The 21,955-nt window shown below is 42.9% G+C and overlaps 1 protein-coding gene, 1 long non-coding RNA gene and 1 other non-coding gene across 3 annotated transcripts; 1 reads left to right on the top strand and 2 right to left on the bottom strand.

Annotated features, from left to right (window-relative positions):
• Positions 1 to 3,530: 3,530 nt before the first annotated feature.
• On the bottom strand, positions 3,531 to 21,351 carry CUNH8orf37 (chromosome unknown C8orf37 homolog). Its single transcript, XM_005066211.4, has 6 exons — positions 21,173 to 21,351; positions 16,926 to 17,013; positions 14,596 to 14,663; positions 13,992 to 14,057; positions 7,670 to 7,765; positions 3,531 to 5,044 (listed from the first exon to the last, which is right to left on the bottom strand). The coding sequence occupies exons 1-6, from the start codon at positions 21,322 to 21,324 to the stop codon at positions 4,891 to 4,893; spliced, it is 624 nt and encodes a 207-aa protein (XP_005066268.1). The 5' UTR covers positions 21,325 to 21,351; the 3' UTR covers positions 3,531 to 4,890.
• LOC121138052 lies at positions 21,285 to 21,843 on the top strand. Its single transcript, XR_005875274.1, has 2 exons — positions 21,285 to 21,376; positions 21,550 to 21,843. It is a non-coding gene; the product is annotated as an uncharacterized LOC121138052 (long non-coding RNA).
• On the bottom strand, positions 21,609 to 21,690 carry Trnas-aga. Its single transcript has one exon. It is a non-coding gene; the product is annotated as a tRNA-Ser (tRNA).
• Positions 21,844 to 21,955: the final 112 nt, after the last annotated feature.

The following is a 21,955-nucleotide window of genomic DNA, read 5'->3' as shown; positions in this document are numbered from 1 at the left end:
AAGGTGAATTGTGTGTGCTGGTACACCACCGCCCCCCCCCTTTTTTTTTCTGTGACAAGGTCTGTAGTCCTGTTTGTCTTGGAATTCACTACGTAGACCAGGAAGGCTTTGAACTCACAGAGATCTTCCTGCTTCTGCTTCCTAAAGGCAGGCACCACCACACCCAGTTGTGGTGTGTGCCTTTAATGAGAGTACTCACTCCAGCCTCAGAGGTAGGTGATCTCTGTGAGCTATGACCTCAGGTCACATGGTGAGGCCCTGTCTCAAAGCTAACAAAACCCCAAAGCTACAAGTTAAATAAAGTTTAGGTGGCTATGTTTATATTCATTAGTGACGAAACCAAAAACAGAGGAGCAAACACACACTTGGTCCAAGGTCTGCTGGCATGAACAAGATGCACCATGACTTCAACGTACAGAATTTACTTCAGAAGGAAAAGGAATGCTGTAACCAAACACTGCGATTGACAGCAAGCCTTCAGTAGAGATGCCACTATTCACATAGACTGTCCGCATGAAGCCCAAACTCAGGTAGTTCGTGGGAACATGACTCAACTCTGGTTCTGGAATATGTCATTTAGTCATTGCAGAGCACTTTAAGGAAGGGGAAGTTAATTATCATGCACATGTGCATGTACATATCCTGTGCAATCTTTTTTTAAACCTTTAAAATCTATTTGCAGCATTTAAAAAAACATTACATATGTTTGTGTGTGTATACATGTATATGGGTGTATACTTGCCATCATGTGTACGTGTGTGCGTGCGTGTGCGTGCGTGCTTGTGTGTGTGTGTAGGTCAGAGGACAACTTGTAGCAGTTGGTTCTCTTCTGTGATGTAGGTCCTGAGGATGGATCTCAGGTTGGTAGATTTGGCAGCAAGCATCTTTATTGCTGAGACATTTCTACGTCTTCTCTTTGTGACAGGTCTTGTAGCCCAGGATACAGCTGATCCTCTGGGTCTACCTCCCAAATACTGGAGTCATGGTGTGTGCTACAGTGCCACTCTATGTAGTGATGGGAACAGACTCAGGGTTCTGAGTGTGCTAGGCAAGCAGTCCACTAACTGAGCAACATTCCAGCCGTCATTATGGCATTCCTACATATGTGCCTTTGCTTATTCACCCCCTGCCTTCCCCATTCATCCTCTCTCCAAACAGTTCCCTTCCTGCTTTAATGTCACAGGTATTCTATGACTCTGTCTCGGTCCCCTCCCCACCTTCACACCAATGCAGTCTTTTAAATGTGTCACCAACCCAAAGACAGATGCTGTGCAGTCTCTAAGCAGACATTTAAGATAGCCAGTATGTTAGGTAACAGACACAGCTCAGTCCTGGGAGGCAGTGTGCTGGCTGACACCTGTTAAAACACAAGGAGGCAAATAAGTCTTTGAAATCCATTGCTCAGCCTCCTCACGCTACAGCAGAAGGGACTGGCCAGCGGTTAAGAGCACATAGCTTTTGTGGAGGACCACATTGTGTGGCTCACAGTCACCTTGTTGGGGAAGTCCTGTGTATATGTTAATAAATTACTGCTGGCCAATAGGAATCTAGATAGGTGGGGCTAGGAGTCCAGGAGGACTCTGGGAAGGAGAAACACAAGAGTTCGAGATGTAACTGCCATTGGGGTAGGAAGCCCGGAAACCTCTCCGGTAAGAAACATACTTAGATTAACAATTATGGGGTAATTACTTAAAGCAGAGCTAGTCAGGAAGAAACAAGCAAGGCCAACAGCTTCATAATTAATATAGCCTCCTGTGTGTTTATTTGGGACTGATGCGGATCTGGAACCAGGCGGGCGGGAAGGCTTCTCTCAAAGAAAAAGCTTCTCTTAACACACCTTAACTCCAGTTCCCAGATTGGATGCCTTCTTCTGGAAGCCACAGGTACCTGCATACATACTGCCCTCTCCCACACATAAATAAAAATACTAAAAATTGGTATCACTTGGCAGAACTAAATAAATGAGCACACAGCTGTTTGTAACATTCTGTTAGGACTTGGGCAATATTTCTTTTGCTACTCAGTAAGTGCGTTTATTTATGTTTATCTTATGGGTACGGATGCTTTGCATAGGCACTTGTATGTCTATGCCCGAGTTACAGATGGTTTTAAGCTTCTATGTGGGTGCTGGGACTCAAGCCTGGGTCCTTTGGAAGAAAGAAGTCAGTGCTCTTAACTGTCAAGTCATCTTTTCAGCCCCAAGTAACTGCATTTATTTTGCATATATTTGTTTAGTCTAGGCCAACCCTAAAAACATTAATCAAAAAGGGAGCTGGAGAGATGTCAACCTAAACCCCATATGCTTTTGAAAACCTTATTTATAAAACAAGGTCTTACATAGTACCGTACATAATGTCACGGGTTTTTTTTAAATAAGGTGGAAAAGTAATTGATATTTAGTTTCTTGTCTTCAGCTTTGACCTACAGGAAGGACAATGCTAAACTCACCGACATCTGGCTGTGTGTCAGCAATCAGCATGCTGTTTTCTTCAGCTTGGGCCTGCCCTTTGAACCCTTGAATGTCATGCTGTTTTGTTCAAGCATACCTCTTTTTTTTCTCACTTACAGCATATCTCCGCACCCCCCACCCCAGGGTGAAGAAGTTCTTTGTTCAAATTGGATCATTGGAAACTTGGTGATTCCCTATTACTGTCCAGATAAATACTTTCCTATAAAATTAAAAGTAATAACACAGAGAAGTCTATTATACATTCACCTCTAGGTAGGATAAGCATCTGAGAATATAATATAGTTCAAAAAAAAGAAGTTGTCTTGCTTAACAATGGGTACTTGCTAAGGGTAGGGGTCATAAATATTGATAAAACATTGACAAAGATAAAACATCTTGAAAATTTCACAGGCTTTTCATTTAAGATTATAGTTGAAGTATGCATATAGTTTTCAGCTCATAGAATAAATGTGCCAAAATCTTATAAAGTAAGCTAGAGTAAAAAACAAAAAGGAAACACATACCCATTTTTGACATTGGATAATTGCAACTATGACTGTATAGAATGGGTAATATGTTCAATTATCCAAATATTTATAATGAAATAAAAGGAAAAATGAAAAAGGAAATGGTTGTCCTTTTAGAGGCAAAATAGACTAACGATACCACCCCACTTTTACTCTATAGACCAGGCTGGCCTCGAACTCACAGATCTGCCTTCTGAGTAGCCATGGCCAGCTCTAAAAAATATTTTCAAACCATTGGCTTAATAAATGTACATACTGGAATAAAAAGCAGTCACCACCATGACAGCTAACTAGCTTAACTGGTAGGCTTTCTCTCTCTTACTCTCTCACTCTTTGTTTTTATTTTGAGATGGGGCCTCACTTCATGGCCCAGGCTGGCCGTGAACCTTCCTCAGTCTCTCAGGTGCTGGGGTAACAAGTGTGCATCTGTGCTCAACCCTCATGAGTTTCTGAGTACACATGTGCATGCTGCTGCTCTGTTAGGCTTTTTTTGGAGTATATGTTGTCAATCAAAACTTTTCCATGTTTCTTACATTAATTACCTAGAGATATAATTTTGGGGAGTAAAAAGATTTATTGAAAGATAAAACTTGTAAACATATATTAATACAAAAGTGTGAGCATCAGCCACTTTAAGATTTCTTTTATTGCAATTATGTTTACACGGACATAAATGTGTTGTGGGCAGGAAAAGCTTGCTTTTCTATCTTTTTTTCTCTGGTTTTGTACTGCTGGGGATGAACTTAGGGCCTTGTATATGCTATTACAAGCAAATCTACCACTGAGTCAGACCCCAGCCTAGGAAAAGGCTTTCAGTGATCAGAGTGTTGCTAGGTGGCTGGAATGACGTTAACATAAAACCGATCATATCTGTGCTAAAATTTATGTCCTTTCAGGGTGCCCTGTGTCACACACTTAAACCAAAAGTTATAGACACGCGGGAAGTAGGTGTTCAGGGTAGAATTTTGGCAGACTAGAAAGGTCCCAAAATGTCTTTGGCACTGGGAAGTGAAACTGAGATAATGCATTTCTTGACCGTGTCACTATGATACAGTTCTTCCCATCTCAGTGATATTAGGCAGGAGCCCAACAGGCTACCCACTGGTTAGCTATGTGCCAATAAATGACGTATCAACCTAACAGTACTAGAAAGTCCACAGCGCCTGAGAAGGTTGCTGCTCACTTGATGGGATTATGGAGTATACTTGAAAAACTTTAGTAATTTTAGTTACATCAAAACTCTTTTATATTTAAATAGATATTTGCCAATAGAAAACTACCTTTTGATATTTCAATGAACACAGAAGGGGAATATGCTAACAATGGTAACTTTACTATTACTATCATTATTGTGCATAATACTGAGTTGAGTTGGTGAGACAAGATGAGATACATGTAAGGCAGGGTTTACAACATACTGTACTCTTGACAACCCTCCAGTTAATCAATGGTCATCTTTCTCATGTCTAACTTACAGTCTCTGATAATCATGGATCAGAGCAGGGACCATGAACACTCACATACAATAACCTTTCTGCTCTGGCCACTGGGTGCTTGTTTACCACAACACAGGAGGAGTGTGTCAGAAAGCATTAGCAGTCAGTGCTACAGTTGCTACGGAACGGCTGTAAATTTACACGAATGCTACAATTTCAATCCCTAACAGGAGATAGGCTAGTAAATTCAGACATTTTTACCCTGCTAAGTAAAATGTCCATGTTAAAAGGAATAATGTCAAGGTGTCGCAGTACAATGTCTTCCCAGTCCATTTGGTCTTCAAAAATTTGTAGTTGCATAAAATTCATTGCCTGTGTCCAAGGGCGTAGTCCTGCTATGTGCTGTTACCCAAGTGTGGCGAGCGGAGCTGGCTGGCTCTCGCAGAGGCAGCTACTGGAATGTGAACAGTGTGCGTCCTCAGTGTTTACCACAGACCCAGCGAAGCTGACGATCCGTCTGCAGGTCGGTCAGTTCTTCAACAGTTCTCCAGCTACACTGGCAGGCATACGCTCGTGCTCCTTTCTTCTGGATCAACTTTGCTTTCAGTTTGTGCAATTCCGGCATGTTGTTTCTGTGACAAAACAGACAGGCTTGAGCATAGTGTCTGTGTTTGGTGTTTATGATGCAAAAGAAGAAAAAGTCATGCTTAGGTGTTCTGTTCTGACTGTGTTTCTTGGACAATCATACTTGTTAATGATAATCTTCTAGATGTGTGTGTTCTGAAAATTATTGATGTCACTAGTCAGAGATGACATGAACGGGGACGGAATGGGAAGTGTGGAGGCTCACCCAACCTCAGACACTCACCTGTGTCATAAAGGCCTATGACAAGTGGCAGAAAGGTGCATTAGCTACAACATACTTCTATTACAAGGAAAACAAGTTGGTGAGCTTTCTATGCTCAACTCAGCTATTTCTTCCATTTTGTTTAAATCACCTGCTTATTTGTTATATCAGCATCAAAGTACCTATCCTGAAGTGTTAATAATGTAAAAAGTAACCAAAGAAATGAGAAGACAATTATTAAAATGAAAACCATTCGTTTTGATTGTATTATAAGAATACAGAAGTTACTGTAAGTTTAGTTATTACAGAAAATCAATTATCCTCTTTATGATAATTCATGCAATACATTTATGAACATATCTTTGTAAAATAAAACTGGAGAAGCTAAAAATAAAACACTGGGGGGAAAAAGACCCCAAAGAGAAATGATAAAATGCAGTGTGTACATGCTCAAGAGGCCTGGTGGTCAACATCATTACTTACTCTGCAAGAGAGGGAAGTTTTCAGACTGCCCTCTGGTGGTCAATGTATAACCACACTCAACAATTGCAGTGTGCAAATTCAGACACTATTTAGTAGGTCAGAATCTAAGAAAACCCTAGAGACTTTCTGGGCCAAGTGTCTGAGTTTAGGAAAATGACACTCCTACCAGTAGTGACCTATATAGGGTTATGAAGAGCTAGGGGAAAACAGAATAATTATCCTTTAAAAGTTAAGATCTGAAGCTGAGTGTAGTGATGAATTACTACAAACTGAGCACCAAGGACACAGGCAGGAAGATACCACAAGTTCAAGAACATCCTGGTCTGCTAAGCAAATTCCAGGCTAGCCAGAGCTACATTGTGAGACCCTGTCTCACAATACAAAACCAAACCAAAGTCCGTATAGGTTTCTCTCTAACTGAAAAGCATTCACCTGTGAGCCACTGTTGAAGGGATTACATCTAAACTCTTTACTGTTGCTGACCTCTCTACACTACTTCAGCCCAGGCCATCTCTTGCTCTTGTTAAACCACTCCTGACTCCCCACCATGCTATGCAAGTTTCACCTCTCTCTGTGTCTTTAAAAATATCCTCCAAGTGCTGGGGGCATAGCTCAGTTCATAGAGTGCTTGCCCAGCATGCATGAAGTCCTGATTCAAACCCAACCACTAATAAAGCAGGCTTCCTGGTTTATGCTACAGATGAAGTGTGCCCATCCTCCCTGTATCTAGCTCTACTGTCACTTAGTGTCATGTTCTCCACACCGTCTCCCTCGCAGAACTGTGTGCTTCTTCAGAGTAGGAACTGGGTGCCCGTCACCTTATGGCCCAGTTTCTGAAGCATGCCCATGTTGGTGACTCAGAATTACTTAGACACTTGTTAGATTAACCAGAAAAGAGTGAATAGCAAAAACCCAAACCAATCAACCAGCTAACCAACCAACTAACCAACCAAAAAACAAACAAACAAACAAACAAACAAACAAACAAACAAAAAAACTCCAAAGGGGACTGAAATCTACTTTTCCAACTCTGAGAGTAAAAAAGAGCCTGGGATTTTGGGGCTACACTTAACTTTTTTGGGGTCAGGACTATGAAACTTCTGAAATATGTTTATGCATGATGAACTGTACCTGGAAGGACAGGGAGGGTTTGGGGACAGAAAATGGGGTCAGATGTGTCAGGAGAGGGGACCTGCAAAGTCCTGGGAAAGAATGAGGCACCGAGGACTGCGATGCAGCTACGGGAGAGGTGGAGTTCAGTGTGGAAGACAGGCTGGGAAGCAGCTGGACCATGGGGGTCCTGAAGATGGCGTCTAAGGAATCCCAACAGTTCTCTGTGAGCAGAAGAAGCCTGGGCAGGACAACGGCATGCTCAGAGCTCTGCCCTCATGTGGGGCAGGCAAAGGTTATGGGCACAAAAATCAGTGCGGCAACTCTGTGTTCTGACTCAGAACACACCCTTGTTTAGGCTGACAGCAACCAGAGTGAAAGAAGGTGAGGAGTGCCAGAGACCACATGACTGAACAGATCAACAATGCAGCAACACGAGGAATGAAAAGCCTTCGTATATTTTCACAGGTGGCGGTTTGAAAGAAAATGGCCCCAAAGGGACTGGCACTGTTAGGAGGTGTGGCCTTGTTGGAGGAAGTGTGTCACTGTGGGGGAGGGCTTTGGGGTCTCCTTTACTCAAGCGTCCCTCAGTGTGACTGTCAGTTTGACTTTCTGTTGTCTGCAAGGTGTAGGACACGTGACTGTTCATGCATGTCACTGTGCTCCCCGTCATGATGATAAATGACTGACCTCTGAAACTGTAAGTGAGCCCTCTCAGTTAAATGTTTTCCTCATAAGAGTTGCTGTGGTCATAGTGTCTCTTCACAGCAATAAAATACTAACCAAGACAAAGCGTGAACATTCTGCAGAAACATACCTGAAGAACAGGTAATCGCATGACTTGTCCCACATATAGTCATTGTAGCTCACTATCCGGAAGTCACAGGCCACACAACGCAGACGGTCACATGCTCTGGTCAGGGAGAGAGACATGCATTAAAGATGATGGCTATGTTTAAATATCAAAATATAGTAGCAGGCTCCAGATAACTGAGTAAGAAACAGAAAAGTATGGATTAATGACTTTAATTGTTTGTATTAAAGGACTGTTTTATGTTTAAGCTTTCTGACTGGATGTGGTGGCGCACTCCTTTAATCCCAGCACATGGGAGCTATCCTAGCACTGTGAGTTCAGAGCCAGCTTTGTCTTTATATAGTAAATTCTAAGCCAGCCAGGGCTACGCTACACAGCAAGACCCTGTCTCAAAAAAAGAAAAAAAAAGCTTCCAGGTTAATTTTCCCATCTATCTGATAAAGATTTTGCATAATACCCGAACACACATACAAACGGATATTATATGGACATAAAGTGAAGAGTGGCAGATCAAAGAATGTGAATTGCTACACTGAAATGAAACTGTCTTCCATACACTACCACTTCTGGAATCGTCACTTGTTTGTTTCCGAAGTATCTGGCATCAGGGCTTTCATTTTCTCACTACAAAAAAATTGCTGGAACCTATGTGCTTGCCGTAGATCCTAGTGGCAGGTGAACTAGACAGCGTTCACTGTCAATACGTTTTTAGTGTGCTTAGAATGGGATAAGAGAGTACGGGGTTGGAATTCTGAATAGGGCAGCCTGGACCGGCCTCAGGTACAAGGTGTCTCTGAGCATTTTCTTTAGAAACTGTTGTGGGCATTGAGGGAGGAAAGGATCATACTTGTGTGCAAAGGCCCACAAAGAGCAAGATTATGATGATGTTGGAGAGCAAGGGCCGACAGAGAGGCACGCAGTGACGGTTTAAGCTGAAGTAACAGGCAAGTCTCCCGTAGGTACCATGTAGTGGAGGCATTATGTGTAACATGGTAACTGTAAGAAACGTGATAATATACAGCAAGTTTAAAAAGAATTATGAACTGTTGTTGCTGCAACAGAAACAAAAATCTTCTCCATTATTTGAAATACTTAATAAACAAACATAATGGATATATTTAATAAAAACTAAGAGTTGATGAGTTGTTAAGACACACACAGGAAAAGGAAAGAGAGAGAAGATGAGAGAAGAGGAGAGGCGAGGCGAGGAGAGAAGAGGAGAGGTGAGGAGAGGAGAGAGAGAGAGAGCGCACACGCACAAGTATGAGCAGTGAGCACATTCACAGTAATAGTGTAGAGACCTTTACAACACAATTCTTTTATGCAAAGTACTTACAAGTGACAACAAAGTGAAAAAACTAGCAAGACAATTTCCATGTGACTAGTGGGCAGTACTGACACTGGCCCAGAGTACAAAGTGCTCTAGTCAAGGAATTTCCTTGTGACTCAACTTTTCTTTATATATTTTCCAATTTTGCTTTTGTTCTTTTCAATAGTGTGCTGTTTCAATATATTTTACTAGTATACTTTTTTCAGTAATAGTTCTGCAACAAATAAAACAAACCAAGTATTAGATTTTTCCTTTTGAAATTAAAATATAGGCTAGGCAAAGTAGCACATGCTTGTAACCTCAGTACTTTTAAGATGGAGGCAGAGGGGTCATCACAGGCTCCATGATGAGTCCAAGGCCAGCCTGGACTGCATGAGACTATCTCAAACTTCAGATGTGTACTTCAAAACTGGAATAATACTAGGAAACTTCTGGTCTCTAAGTTTCCTTGAGAATTAATGATTAATGTATTTTTTTTTTTTTGGTTTTTCGAGACAAGGTTTCTCTGTGGCTTTGGAGGCTGTCCTGGAACTCACTCTGTAGACCAGGCTGGCCTCGAACTCACAGAGATCCGCTTGCCTCTGTCTCCCGAGTGCTGGGATTAAAGGCGTGCGCCACCAACGCCCGGCGATTAATGTATTTTTTAAACAATCTTATTGTCCATATCAATCCCAGTTCCCTCTCCCTCCCCATTCTTACACTCCCCCATCTCCCCATCTCCCAATCCCACCCCATCCACTCCTCAGAGAGGGTGAGGCCTCCCATGGGGAATCAACAAAGTCTATCTCATCATTTAGAGCAGGACCAAGGCTCCTCCCCCTGTATCTGGGATGAGAGAGTATCCCTCCATAGGGAATGGACTCCAAAAAGCCATTTCATGCACTAGGGATAAATACTGGTTCCACTGCCAGAGGCCCCATAGACTGCCCAGGTCAGCTGTTTCTGTGGGTTTTCCCAGAATGGTTTTGCCTCCTTTGCTTATCCTTTCTCCCTCTCTACAACTGGATTCCAGGAGTTTGGCTCAGTGCTTAGCTGTGAATCTTCGTTTCTGCTTCCATCAGTTACTGGATGACAAGCTCTATGATTGCATTTAAGGTAGCCATCAATCTCATAGGGGAGATTAAAGCTCCCAATTTAAGCTTAATATTTCTAAAAGTATTAATTACAACCAAACGTTTGTAATGTTTCACAAGCCACTCCTTTTAAACCGCTAGTGGTTGCTGACGTGTGAGTCCCTGTGGCTCTGCAACCCAGCTGCCCTCACAACACTAAAATCGGATTCTGAATGTAAGTCAGGAAATTCAAACGATGGTTCCCAAGGCTCCCACAACTTGTGTTCTTATGCAGATGTAGCTTATTACATGCTTACAACACAGTGTTAACTTTAATGCCTTAATACAGATGTGCAATTTGGCTGAATTATTGCTATTGTGGGGACCATAATTTACATTTTCATGACATTTTGTGTGTAAAATCTCAATCACTATGTTAAATATAACTTTAAATTTAAAATTTAGTAGTTTATCAAGTTTATTCACACTACTATATTTTCTTACAAAGACTGTTCTACGAGAAAACTAAAGCCAATGCGCACTAAGAAATCATTCTGCTATGATTCACTGTTAGATCATAACTAGTGTCAGCCAGTGGGGTAATCCAGCCTTGTAAGTAATTCAAAAGTACATTAAGAAAGAAAATGCTTAGCTTAAAAGGATGCCTCAACCTAGAGGTGATGGTGTCCACCTATAATCCCAGCACTCGGAGGCAGAGGCAGGTAGATCTCTGAGTTCAGGGCCAGTCCTGGTCTACACAGTGAGTTCTAGGACAGCCAGGGCTACACAGAGAAACTCTGTCTCAAAAAACCACAAACACACAAACAAATGCATACAGAAAGAGAGAGAAAGAGAGAAGGAAAGACAGAAGGACAGGGAAGGATGCCCGAGTCTTGTCTTGTCTACACCACTTGCTAATGACACTGTGTTCCATTACTATTCCGTCTTGCTTCTACCAACTGGGCAAAAGACTGTCATGTTCACACTTTAAAACAGCCTGCATTGCCCCTGCATTGGAGCCTAATCCAGGAATCAAATGAATAAAATAAATAGGCAAAACACAACTGACCTCCTTTAGTACTTAGGTTCGGGACCCATCAGTATTTCTTTCAGAATTGTATCATTATATATACATGACTCCTCACTTTATGATAAGTTCATGTTCCAACAAAGCCCTCCATAGTTGAAATGGCGTGTAACATATCTAATCTATCACACATCACAATACAAAGCCAGTGTACTAGTTGCTAACCTTGTGACTGAGTGTCTCACTATCCCTGCCCAGCACACTATATACTGCTAGTCTGGGAGTAGATTAAAATAAAATGAAATATGGCTAATACTGAATGTGTTAGCCACATGGGAGTTATTGTAAGTCAAATATCTGTTAGCATAAAATTATATGAAATCATGACTGCAATGAAGAATAAACTAAGTTTTTTCCCTGTAAAATATAGAGGGGCTATACTAAGGAAGGTATTTATGTTTATCCAGCTGATAAGCAGAACTGACCATTTTATGGATGTTTATAGTGGGAATACTCAAGATATAGTTCTCCCATGTAACTGCCAAGACTCTGTAGTTCTTAGTTAAATCCCATCAGATGTACACAAAGGGCTAGAAAGTCTTGATACTTGGACAGTTTCAAAATAATATTGGCGGCTAGGGATGGAGTCACATGCCTGCAGTCTCAGTGCTTAGGAGGTAGAGGCAGGAGGATCAGGAATTCAAATTTATCCTTGGCTATATGGTGAGACTGAGGATAGCCTGGGCCACAAGATACCTCACATGAAAACAAAAGAAAAAGCAGCAGCTGTAGCAGTGAAAGCAGCTAAGAGCTTCCTTTTTCATGACTTGAGCCCTTGTTCTGTAACAATGCACCCACTGATGCTGGACATATTACCTGGGAGTTTTTTTTTGTCCAGGGCTAGTTGGAGGAACAGGATTTTGCTATGTAGGTATGGCTGGCCTGGTTTTATTCTATAGTCCAGGCTGCTCTCAAACTAGTGGCAAGCTTCCTGCCTCATACTCCCAAGTGCAAAAAGTATGTTTGATTTTTAAAGGTGAGCATACTGGGTGAGACTTTAGAAGGTATTACTCCTTTCTGAGGGTTGGTGGATGAGTGGCAGGATGACACAGGGATGCTGACATCAGAACTCTTTCCTTCCAGGATCTTTTACCTGCTTCTTTACTGGTCACTTGGTTTTGGTCAACGAGCCCAGGGCTTTGGGTGTACATTGCAAACATTTAAAAGAAGGAACAAAAGAGAAATTACAATGGAGTAAGAGAGTAGACTGTAGTACGTGGGTAAAGCACACAGGACAAGAGGGGACGCGTGTGAGAAAGCAGCACCGCTCTCCACAGGGAACAGATGCTCAGACACTCAGAGGCGGGACCATTTCAGTGGGGGAAAGACAGGTGTTCTAGTACAAACTGCACCTGCTTCGGGGTTTATTCAGGGGAAGACACCAGAGAAAAGAGGAAGACCAAGCCCTTTAGTCAGGACTATAGTGAGTTTAGAGTTAAAGTGGGAGAGACCTGGCTGCCACTGGAACAGGAGAGAGGCATTTCAGCACCGCTATCTGGAAAAGTTGGACGTGATGAGGTTAGAGAAGCTGGAAGTGGATGACAGCAGAAATTGCTGCGACAGTTCCGGCTACCTGGACAAAAGTCGCCTTAGACATATCATAGCTCTGAAAATCAGTTCTTATATCCAGCAGGCAGCATCCAGCTTCCTGGACTCCCAACTTCACTTTGGTCCTATGGCCTCTCCTTCCTGGATTCCTAAAATCCAAACTGGCACCACCCCAAACCCCTACTTTTTTGGGCCCCTCTTCTATTATTAATATAACAACCCTTCAGAAGTGTGTTCAATATGTAATAATGGCCCTTTCTTATTAAAAATGAACAAAAATAAAGTATTTTAGAAATGACTATGGGGGCTGAAGAGATGGCTCAGAGGTTAAGAGCACTGACTGGTCTTCCAGACGTCCTGACTTCAATTCCCAGCAACCACATGGTGGCTTACAACCATCTATAATGAGATCTGGTGCCCTCTTCTGGTGTGCAAGCATATATGCAGACAGGACACTATATACATAATAAATAAATATATCTTAGAAAAAGAAACAACTAGGGGAGAAGATATGAATAATGTAGGTAAGTGGGCCTCTGCCAAAAACAAACAAACAAACAAACAAACAAACAAAAAACCAAAAGTAACAGAGCAGTACACAGATTTGCTTACAGTCAGTTTTCTCCCAACCCGTGAAAACAGTAATGGAATGTACTAGAAGTGACAGGGGTTTGCAGTGAGTGCCATCTTGGCTCTAAGACTGCCTAAAAAAGAACTAAACAGACAGCATGGGTGAGAAGAGACAAGAAGCAATAGGTTTCTGTTTTAGAAACATGTAAGGTCAAGCCCGAGAACTCTGGCTAACAAGGAAGACCTTTAGCTTCTCAGTGAGGCCAAGGCACCGCATCTGCTGTACAGCTGTATCACTGCATCTACACGGGCCACTATTCCCATGGCGTGGAAGAAAGCACATCTGCACACTCTCCTGGTGCTCTGTGAAAACCTGGGTGGGGCTCAGAAAAGGGCTCCAATACAATGAACAACACAAACTCAACATCACAACTTTTTTTTTGTCAAATCTAGGTCTTGTTGTGTTGGCTTAGGCTGGCTTGGCCTTGAATTTATAATTTATAGCAATCATCCAGCCCCATCCTCCACATGCTGGGATTACAGGCATGTGCCACCTGTACAACTCAGCCTTTAACAGTTACCTCCCAAGACTATTAAATGAGTCAGCAAAGTATCCTTAGACTGGTTAATACAATACACAGCTCTCATTGTAAAGCAGACTGATGCCAAGGCAGTAAGAACTGTATTTTAACACCGGGCATCCCAGCAAGAAAGTAGACTACATTTCCCATATCCTACCTCTGTGAAGTATTTGTTCCAATCCCACATGGAATGGTGCTTCCACTGAGATACACTGGACTGCAACTAGATGTGTTCAGCAGATGGAGAAAAATGAAATCACAACAAAAAAAGAAACATGAGACGTTAGTTTGGTCTCACTGAGTCTATGTTCTTGTGATCATATTATATGCTTTCCTCTAGCAGGCCAACTATTTCAAGGAGGAGATATTTATTACATAATCACTCTCTATAGGATATAACCTGCATCCAGAAACACTCAAGGAGTTAAAATGAGTCACAGAAAAATGTGGGCTAATAATGTAAGGAATAAAGTAAATACTAAAGCAAGTAACAGAACATTAATTTTTAGAGACCATTAACACTTTTTTTAAGACAGCAGAAAATTATTTACAATAGCAATAATCTCCTATTTAATTTCCTTTCCACTAAAGAGGTCATAGATCCTAAGCACACTCCAGACATTGCTAGTGGTCTTTTGTTTAAGGTCAACCGGTGCTTTGTTCTCCAATGCCACTGTTGTTGAAATGGTACAGAGTCTACGGCCTATCCTTGAGGCCTCTGCTCACTCAGCCTAGAATTCACCAAAGCCATCTCAGCTTACCTCTTACTGAGGCCTTGAATGGAAGCTCTGACAGATGTATTACTTGAAGATTTGGATTTCAATTTTTGCTAAAAAACAAAACAAAAATAAAAAACCAAAGGCTTAGAGGACAACAATATTTTGAAATGATGTAAATAAAACATTTGGTGGTATCCTTTCTAGGTACCCAAAACCAGTGATCAAAACTTTTTAAAGGCAGGAGGGAAGGAGAGATCCCTGAGGAATTTGCAAATTACAATGCTTTTGGCCTAAGAAACTGATCTACTGCTGCTATGCAGGCTAAGATTCAGAGTCACTTTATACCTCTTCAGTTAATACCAGGGTTCAATGACTTAACATGAAGGGCCTGCTACTTAAAACTTCATTCTGGAAAAATTCAATTGAGGAGGGGAAAACCCCCAGGCCCAATTTTAAAGCTCTGAATGGTACTTATCTAAACTGAAAGTAAGTTCCTGTACAAGCTCAGGGTTATTAATTTTGACCAAATATAATGGTATCAAGCAATATATGACCATGGAAAATGCTGAACTACCTAGTCACAGCCACACAGTAGTCATTAGTGAGCATTTATTAAGTGTTAACTGGTACAAAGTAGCAAACATCATAAACCAACCACATCCTAGGACCACCGCCAGCAAGAGGAAGCAAGACAGGGAAAAGGCATCTAAAACTTTGCAGACATGCCTTCATTTTACCTAGTGGCTGAGGAAGTTTAAGAGGCACAAATGTTTCACTTTACCATCTCTCTAAATTTTTATTTGATGTTAAACAGGAAAATACTTTGCTGCATCTGTAAAACTTCAATAGAGCACACGAGTATCTTTTCATCTGGGAAGCATGTCTCCTGTACAATGTAGGGTTACAACTGTGGCGCTAAGCTGGTGCACTAACATTTGCTGTTGCTTCCTGGGGTTTAAGATCTGGGTTCAAGTGCAGCTTAAAAATGCAGTAAGTGAGTCAGCAGAAGGTGGGGCAAGGAGCAGGAAAAAAAAGGTAAGAAATGAAGAAATGAAGAAAGAAAGGAAGAAAAAGCAAACTAATATAGAAATTCACATTCACTCAGGACTTACCAAACCCACAGAAATACACTAAGTTCATTAAGACAAAGATAGTTTATTGGTGCAAATTTACACATGTACCTTACTATACTTAAGACATTTAAGCCTATGTGTGAAGGGAAAGGATAGCAGTTCTGTCTGGGAAGGAAGGCAGTGCAGTATGATTTCCAGGTCTATATTATAATTTAAAATTTATTTTAAAAAGTCCAGCTGACCCAATGGCATATGCCTATAATGCCACCACTGAAAGGCTGATGTAAGAGGATCACTAATTCAAATTCAAGGCTATCTTGGGCTAACTAGTGAGACACTGTTAATGATTCACCTGGAGTCACAATAAAATCACTTGGAGAGTCTGTAGAAGCCAGAAAAGAAGAGAAGGGTTGGTCATTGGCGCGGGGACGCCTTAACGGCGGGGATGTTAGAACACAGGTGGTATACAAACAGAAGGGGGCTATTATAGGTGGAAAGTTATAGGGTGGTACAGGGGTGAGGAGCTGAGGAGAGCAAGGGAGGGTTAACAGAAACAGTGTGTGAAAAAGGCATATGTAAAACTGTCTCTCTGTCTGCCAATTAAGACAGATTAGCCAATGTAAAAAGTTCAGAGAATATGGAAAAGTATCGACATGTTTATAATGGGTAGATATGGCGATGAGTCTCACACAGCAGTATATTGGTAGCTGTTACTTTTCTTTTTAAAGGAATTTCTTTTTTTAAAGTAATTCATTTTTATTTTATGTGCACTGATGTTTTGCCTGCACATATGTCTGTGTGAGGATGCCAGAGCTGCTGGAACTGGAGTTACAGACAGCTGTGAGTGGCCATGTGTGTGTTGGGAATTGAACTCGGGTCCTCTTAACCACTGAGCCATCTCTCCAGCTCCTGACTGTTAAACATTTAAAGCATTAAAACATTTACAATTTAGTGAAATCCACTGGTTTGGGGACTAACATTAGTGTCATTATACTGTAGACACTAAAGACATTCCTGTACTGAAAGCTGACTGCTTGGGGCCTTTTAGAAAGGTATCCTTAGACACTACCCAAGACATTTCAGTGACTACTTGATCTGTGGATTGACTTCTCTACTGCAGCTTTCCCGATTTCTCACTCTTGCTGAGACATTAACAAAGACTCTAATATCTTATCCTCTATACTCTTTCAAGTGGAGTTCAAAGGATTACATTGGGTAGCTACTGTGTCTTAACTTCTGAGGCTATTCTGAGTACCTTAAATAATGACAGAATTACTGTACACTTATAACATGACTTACAAAAGACTTGTTATCAAAGTTAGGCTCCTCAAATATCTCATTAATAAGACTGTCAAGGTCATCTTCTTTTTTACATGGTTCTGTTGATCTGCAAAGAAAACAGGCACACACACAATAAGCCCTGCCAGACAGATGGCTCAGACAGTTTAAATGTCACTGCTGCAGGGACAGCACAAGGGTGTTTTTCAGGTATGGAAACATCACAGCCTGCAGGGCTTCGACACTGACCTGACCGAGGCAACTGGGCGTGAAGAAATGACAGAGCTGCATACAGAAAGGCCGGGATCTGGTGGGTGCTGCGCTCTGATGGCGCACAGCAAAGCGATGTGGGAAACTCAGGGTCTATTACAGGCAGCATGAAGAGGAAGGAGGAGGCTGCTGTGGATAGCTTCTGTGTGCACTGCTCTAACCAAAGATCAGCCGCTTGTCACCAAGCCTGGCCAGGAAGGCTGTGCCATTCCTGTGGGTCTGAGGCACTAGGATTCTTGACATGGCCAACCTTGTGTCAATAATACACTTGAATTAAACATACAGAAATAAGCTGTTTGTTGAAATATAGTTCATTGATACAAATTCACACATGTATCTTACTATTATGCAGTTAAGATATTTAAGATTATGGGGGGGGCCTAAAAAAAAAAGCCGGGCGGTGGTGGTACAAGCCTTTAATCCCAGCACTCGGGAGGCAGAGGCTGGCAGATCTCTGTGAGTTCAAGACCAAGCCTGGTCCACCAAGCGAGTTCCAGGACAAGCTCCAAAACAATACAGAGAAACCCTGTCTCGAAAAACAAAAACAACAAACAAACAAAAAAAGATTATGGGGGGGCCTGAAGAGATGGCTCAGTGGATAAGAGCACTGGCTGCTCTTCCAGAGGTCCTGAGTTCAATTCCCAGAAACCACACGGTGGCTCACAATCATCTGTAATGAGTGCCCTCTTCTGGCCTGTAGGCATATATACACGCAGGCAAAACACTGTATACATAATAAATACATCTTTTAAAAGATTATATATTATATTAAAAATGGGAATGTACTTTTCTAAATTATGTCATGCACTTATACAGAGAATACAAAATATATAGATTATAAATAAATCCTAATACCATAAAGGTTCAATTTTAAGTCAAACAACCCTATCTCTTTCCTAAAGGAGCCAAAGCTCATGTCGGCAATGACCAAAAAGTGGAGACCTTTCCTCAAAGCCAAAGAACCATTGCTATGTGTCAGAATATCTCAACTACACCACATTCTTCAAGGGAAGCCACCACAGGATGATTAGTGTAAAGTACTGCCACACAGAACATCTATTCAAGAGAACCCTGGGCTGGGGATATAGCACATTGGTAGAGGACCTGTTTAGCATGGACACAGTCCTGGGTCCTAATGCCCTGCTGCCATCCCCCAAAATGAACATTACCAACTGTCAGGCAGACAGTATCCACTACTACTATTTTTAGGTGAGGGAAAGGCACTCAGAGATCCAGCAGCTTGTACAAGGCCATATAGACAAAGGGCAGTTCACATACCTACATCCTACGAGACAACTGCTTTTACAATTTTTATATTGTGGACACTTAATCAATTTCAAGAGTTCATTAGACCATTTTATGACTTATTTTAGATTATTTTTGATTCAAATTCTTTAGAAATGTATTTACTTTCAAACTTAACACTAGGAATGTATCTCTCGTACCAAATGGTTAATAAAATTACTTGCAGGCTTTGCCTCCTTAGCTGTTCCTGCTCTCACTTCTGTCATTAATGCCTTTCATAGCATTTTCCTTTGCTTTAGAGGGATGCTGAAAGACTTGTTATTCTAAGCAAATAGCAATGACAACAGCAAGACTCCAACACTCTAAAAAATGGTCTCCTGAAGCTACCACTCTTTCTTACTAACGTCACTTGATTTAGTATCTGTAATCCACATGGTTGCCTCAATCTTAGAACTACTGAAATTTGGGATCAGATAACTCCTGGATGTTGAGAGGGGGCGCTACTGGACATTCTAGGCTGCTTTACAGGGTCCCTATCTAGGATGTTCATATACATCTTCCAGTTGTGATAACCAAAAGAATTTCTTGGCCATTGCAAATCTTCACTGGTCTAGAGATACTGACCTAGCTGAAATGACTTCATGTCTTGGAACTTTGATACTTTTCCTATTGAAACAGTATCTTTCAAACTGCTAGCAGATCTAATGTTCTATCTCTGGCTTTATCCCTGCCTCTCTCAACTACAGTGAACTTACCTCAGATCACTACATTTAGGTCTCTCTCTTTCAGAAGCACATGACTCAGTTGTATATGAGGTTTTTAACCGTCTTATTTATTTTTTTTTTGAAAAAGGACTTATTTATTTTTGAGATAGGGCTTCTCTGTGTAACAGATGTGGCTGTCCTGGAACTCACTCTCCTCAAACTCACTGTCTCTGCTTCCCAAGTGCTGGGATTACAGGCGTGCGCCACTAATGCCAGGCGAGACAGGGTCTTACTATGGCCTGGAACTCAGAGCTCACTCTGCCTTTGCTTCTGGGATTAAGATTGCACCACTGGGGCCAGGCTATGAAGATGTCCTCATGAGATTCCTCCTTGGTGTTTGTGTGTTTTTTGTTTGTTTTTTGAGATAGGGTTTCTCTGTATTGTTTTGGAGGCTATCGGTCCAGCCCAGCCTCGAACTCACAGAGATCTGCCTGCCTCTGCCTCCCGAGTGCTGGGATTAAAGGCATGCGCCACCACCGCCTGGCTGGTGTTTGTGTTTTTAACACAAATGGTGACAGTTTTGATTCACTAGAGGCTTGATAAATGTGTTTGGCCTGAGGAGCATGTGGATGGATTCTAGTAGTACAAAACAGGCATGAAAGAACCAATGGCTGGGAGACCTTACAAACGGCCATCTCTTCAGTACTGAGCTGCCTCTCCAAGACAGCCTGTGCTTCTCTATACGGGTTCTAAGGCGATACATCCTCTCCAGCCATAAAGGGACAACTAAAGAGCAACACCTACAACGTGACTCTGCTGTGAGACACGAACGGGATGCACCGTGCTGGCCACAAGTTGCATAAGCAGCTCTGACACGGAAGACAGTAATATGTAAGTTAACAGAAGTGTATGGTTATAAACATCCAGCCAAATGGGGGTTGGCCAGTTAAAAGCGGCCACTTTACTTGTCTATTTTTAGTTTTAGTGTTTTGAGACAGGGTTTCTCTGTGTAGTCCTGGAACTCTCTCTGTAGACCTAGCTTCTAACTAAAAAGATCTGCTGGCCTCTGCCTCCTTTGTGCTGGTTAAAGGTAAAGCCATGCACCACAACAGCCCAGCTAGTTGTCTATTTTTTAAAAATGCTTTGGAACTTCTATTAGAATTTTTTTTTGTTTGTTTTTTACGAGACAGGGTTTCTCTGTATTGTTTTGGAGCCCGGCCTCGAACTCACAGAGATCCGCCTGCCTCTGCCTCCCGAGTGCTGGGATTAAAGGCGTGCACCACCACCGCCCGGCCTATTAGAATTTTTTTAACGCTTCTCTCGCCCCCAGATTTAATTTTTATTAACAAATGTCATGGCAGGTTCAGGTTGATCTAATACTGGGGGACCACAACGGCCCGGATCAGAGATGCAAAGCTGCCACTGTAATACCACCCGCTTTTCCCAAAGGGTCTAGGCAAGCGACATATTTCCAAAAGATTCTAGCAAGGGTTATTGCCCATCCCAAGTCCCCACTTTAAAGGACAATGCACTGTTGCTTTCTTTTTTGTTGTTTGTTCAAATCCCCGAAGACTTAAGTGTCCTCAAGTTTCGACCAGGATATCAGACATCTGCTGGGTCCCTTAACTTGGAGCCATGGGGAATGGCAGGCAACCGGGCAGTTTAATTCAGGTGTTTCCAGAGGATACTTCTTTAAGTCTAACCTCATCTAACTCCTGGAGCTTGAGTCAGACAACCACAACACGGAATGGTTTTCTAACAATTGGCCTAAGGGTTGCCTGGTAACGGGGTGAAATAGGATGCTTCAGTCTCGCACCTCCCGGGATAAGAACCCGGCTGGGCCGGGTCCGCGTGGACCCCTGGGGGGAACGTTTAGGGGGGATCCGCTGCGGGGCCCTGTCAGGTGGGGGCGGGGTGTGAGCCGCGATGGGGGGCCGCCCAGGGCGAGAGCTAAGGCAGCGGGGGCCCAGGCCGCGGGAGCGCGCGGCGGCGGAGGGCGGCTTTGGGCCCAGCAGGGCTGTGCCGGGACGTCCACCCGCCCGCGTTAACCTGAGGTTCTCTTCCTCCCGGGCTCGCGTCCGGTCGCCGCTGTGCGTGCCGCCGCCGCCCGTGGGCTGCTCGCCCAGGCCCAGCCTCAGGGGGTCGAGTCTGCAGAATTTGGTCTCGACTTCGTCCAGCAGCTCATCCAGGTCCTTCGCCATCTTGAATCGGCGCGTCTGGCGGGTGGTTTCCACGGCAACGCGAGAGCCGCGCGTGCGCAAACCGCCCTTGGCCTGAGGGGGCGGGGCACGCAGCCGCGGCGCTGCCGGGCTGGCACTCGCGGTGGCGGCGGCGGCGGGGCTTGACCGCAAACGCGGCGTCGCTTCCTACCCTATCCCAACCCGGGTCGCTTCCGCGTCTGTAAATATCTTTCGTTGTTCCAGCAGGATCGGGGAAATCTGCGACCACAAAACAGACGTCCTGTGGCAAAAATATCCTCCTGTCCCGTAGTCGGCAGGATTCGAACCTGCGCGGGGAGACCCCAATGGATTTCTAGTCCATCGCCTTAACCACTCGGCCACGACTACTGGTAATGCTAATTTTGGCAGGAAGATTCTATGTAGACTCTGCTCTTGCCGCACTCATCCCCAGTTTGGATCACCCCAAAACACGGCCCGTGTTCGCTTAGATACACGCATATTCGAACGTCGTTTTTGTGGTTTGAAGAATTCTTAGAGCCATCTGCCCGTCTTTTTTATTCCGTCACATAAAAGGGTTGTAGATGAGTCTTCAAGGCTAGAGTCTGAGGGATGGAGAGGAGAGGAGAGGGAGGGAGGCCAGAGCCGAAGCCGG

Source organism: Mesocricetus auratus, unplaced genomic scaffold, assembly GCF_017639785.1.
Source record: "Mesocricetus auratus isolate SY011 unplaced genomic scaffold, BCM_Maur_2.0 Super-Scaffold_6730, whole genome shotgun sequence".
Classification (NCBI taxonomy): domain Eukaryota; kingdom Metazoa; phylum Chordata; class Mammalia; order Rodentia; family Cricetidae; genus Mesocricetus; species Mesocricetus auratus.
This window is presented reverse-complemented; position numbering and strand designations above follow the sequence as displayed.

Bases quoted from the DNA above. Each gene is read 5' to 3' on its own strand.
- CUNH8orf37 (XM_005066211.4), bottom strand. From the start codon at position 21,324: ATGGCGAAGGACCTGGATGAGCTGCTGGACGAAGTCGAGACCAAATTC. The intron at 14,664-16,925 runs GTAAGTCATGTT...TTTGTTTTTTAG, and splicing joins ACTTTGATAACAAGTCTTTT to CAAAAATTGAAATCCAAATC. The intron at 14,058-14,595 runs GTAAGCTGAGAT...GAACACATCTAG, and splicing joins ATTCAAGGCCTCAGTAAGAG to TTGCAGTCCAGTGTATCTCA.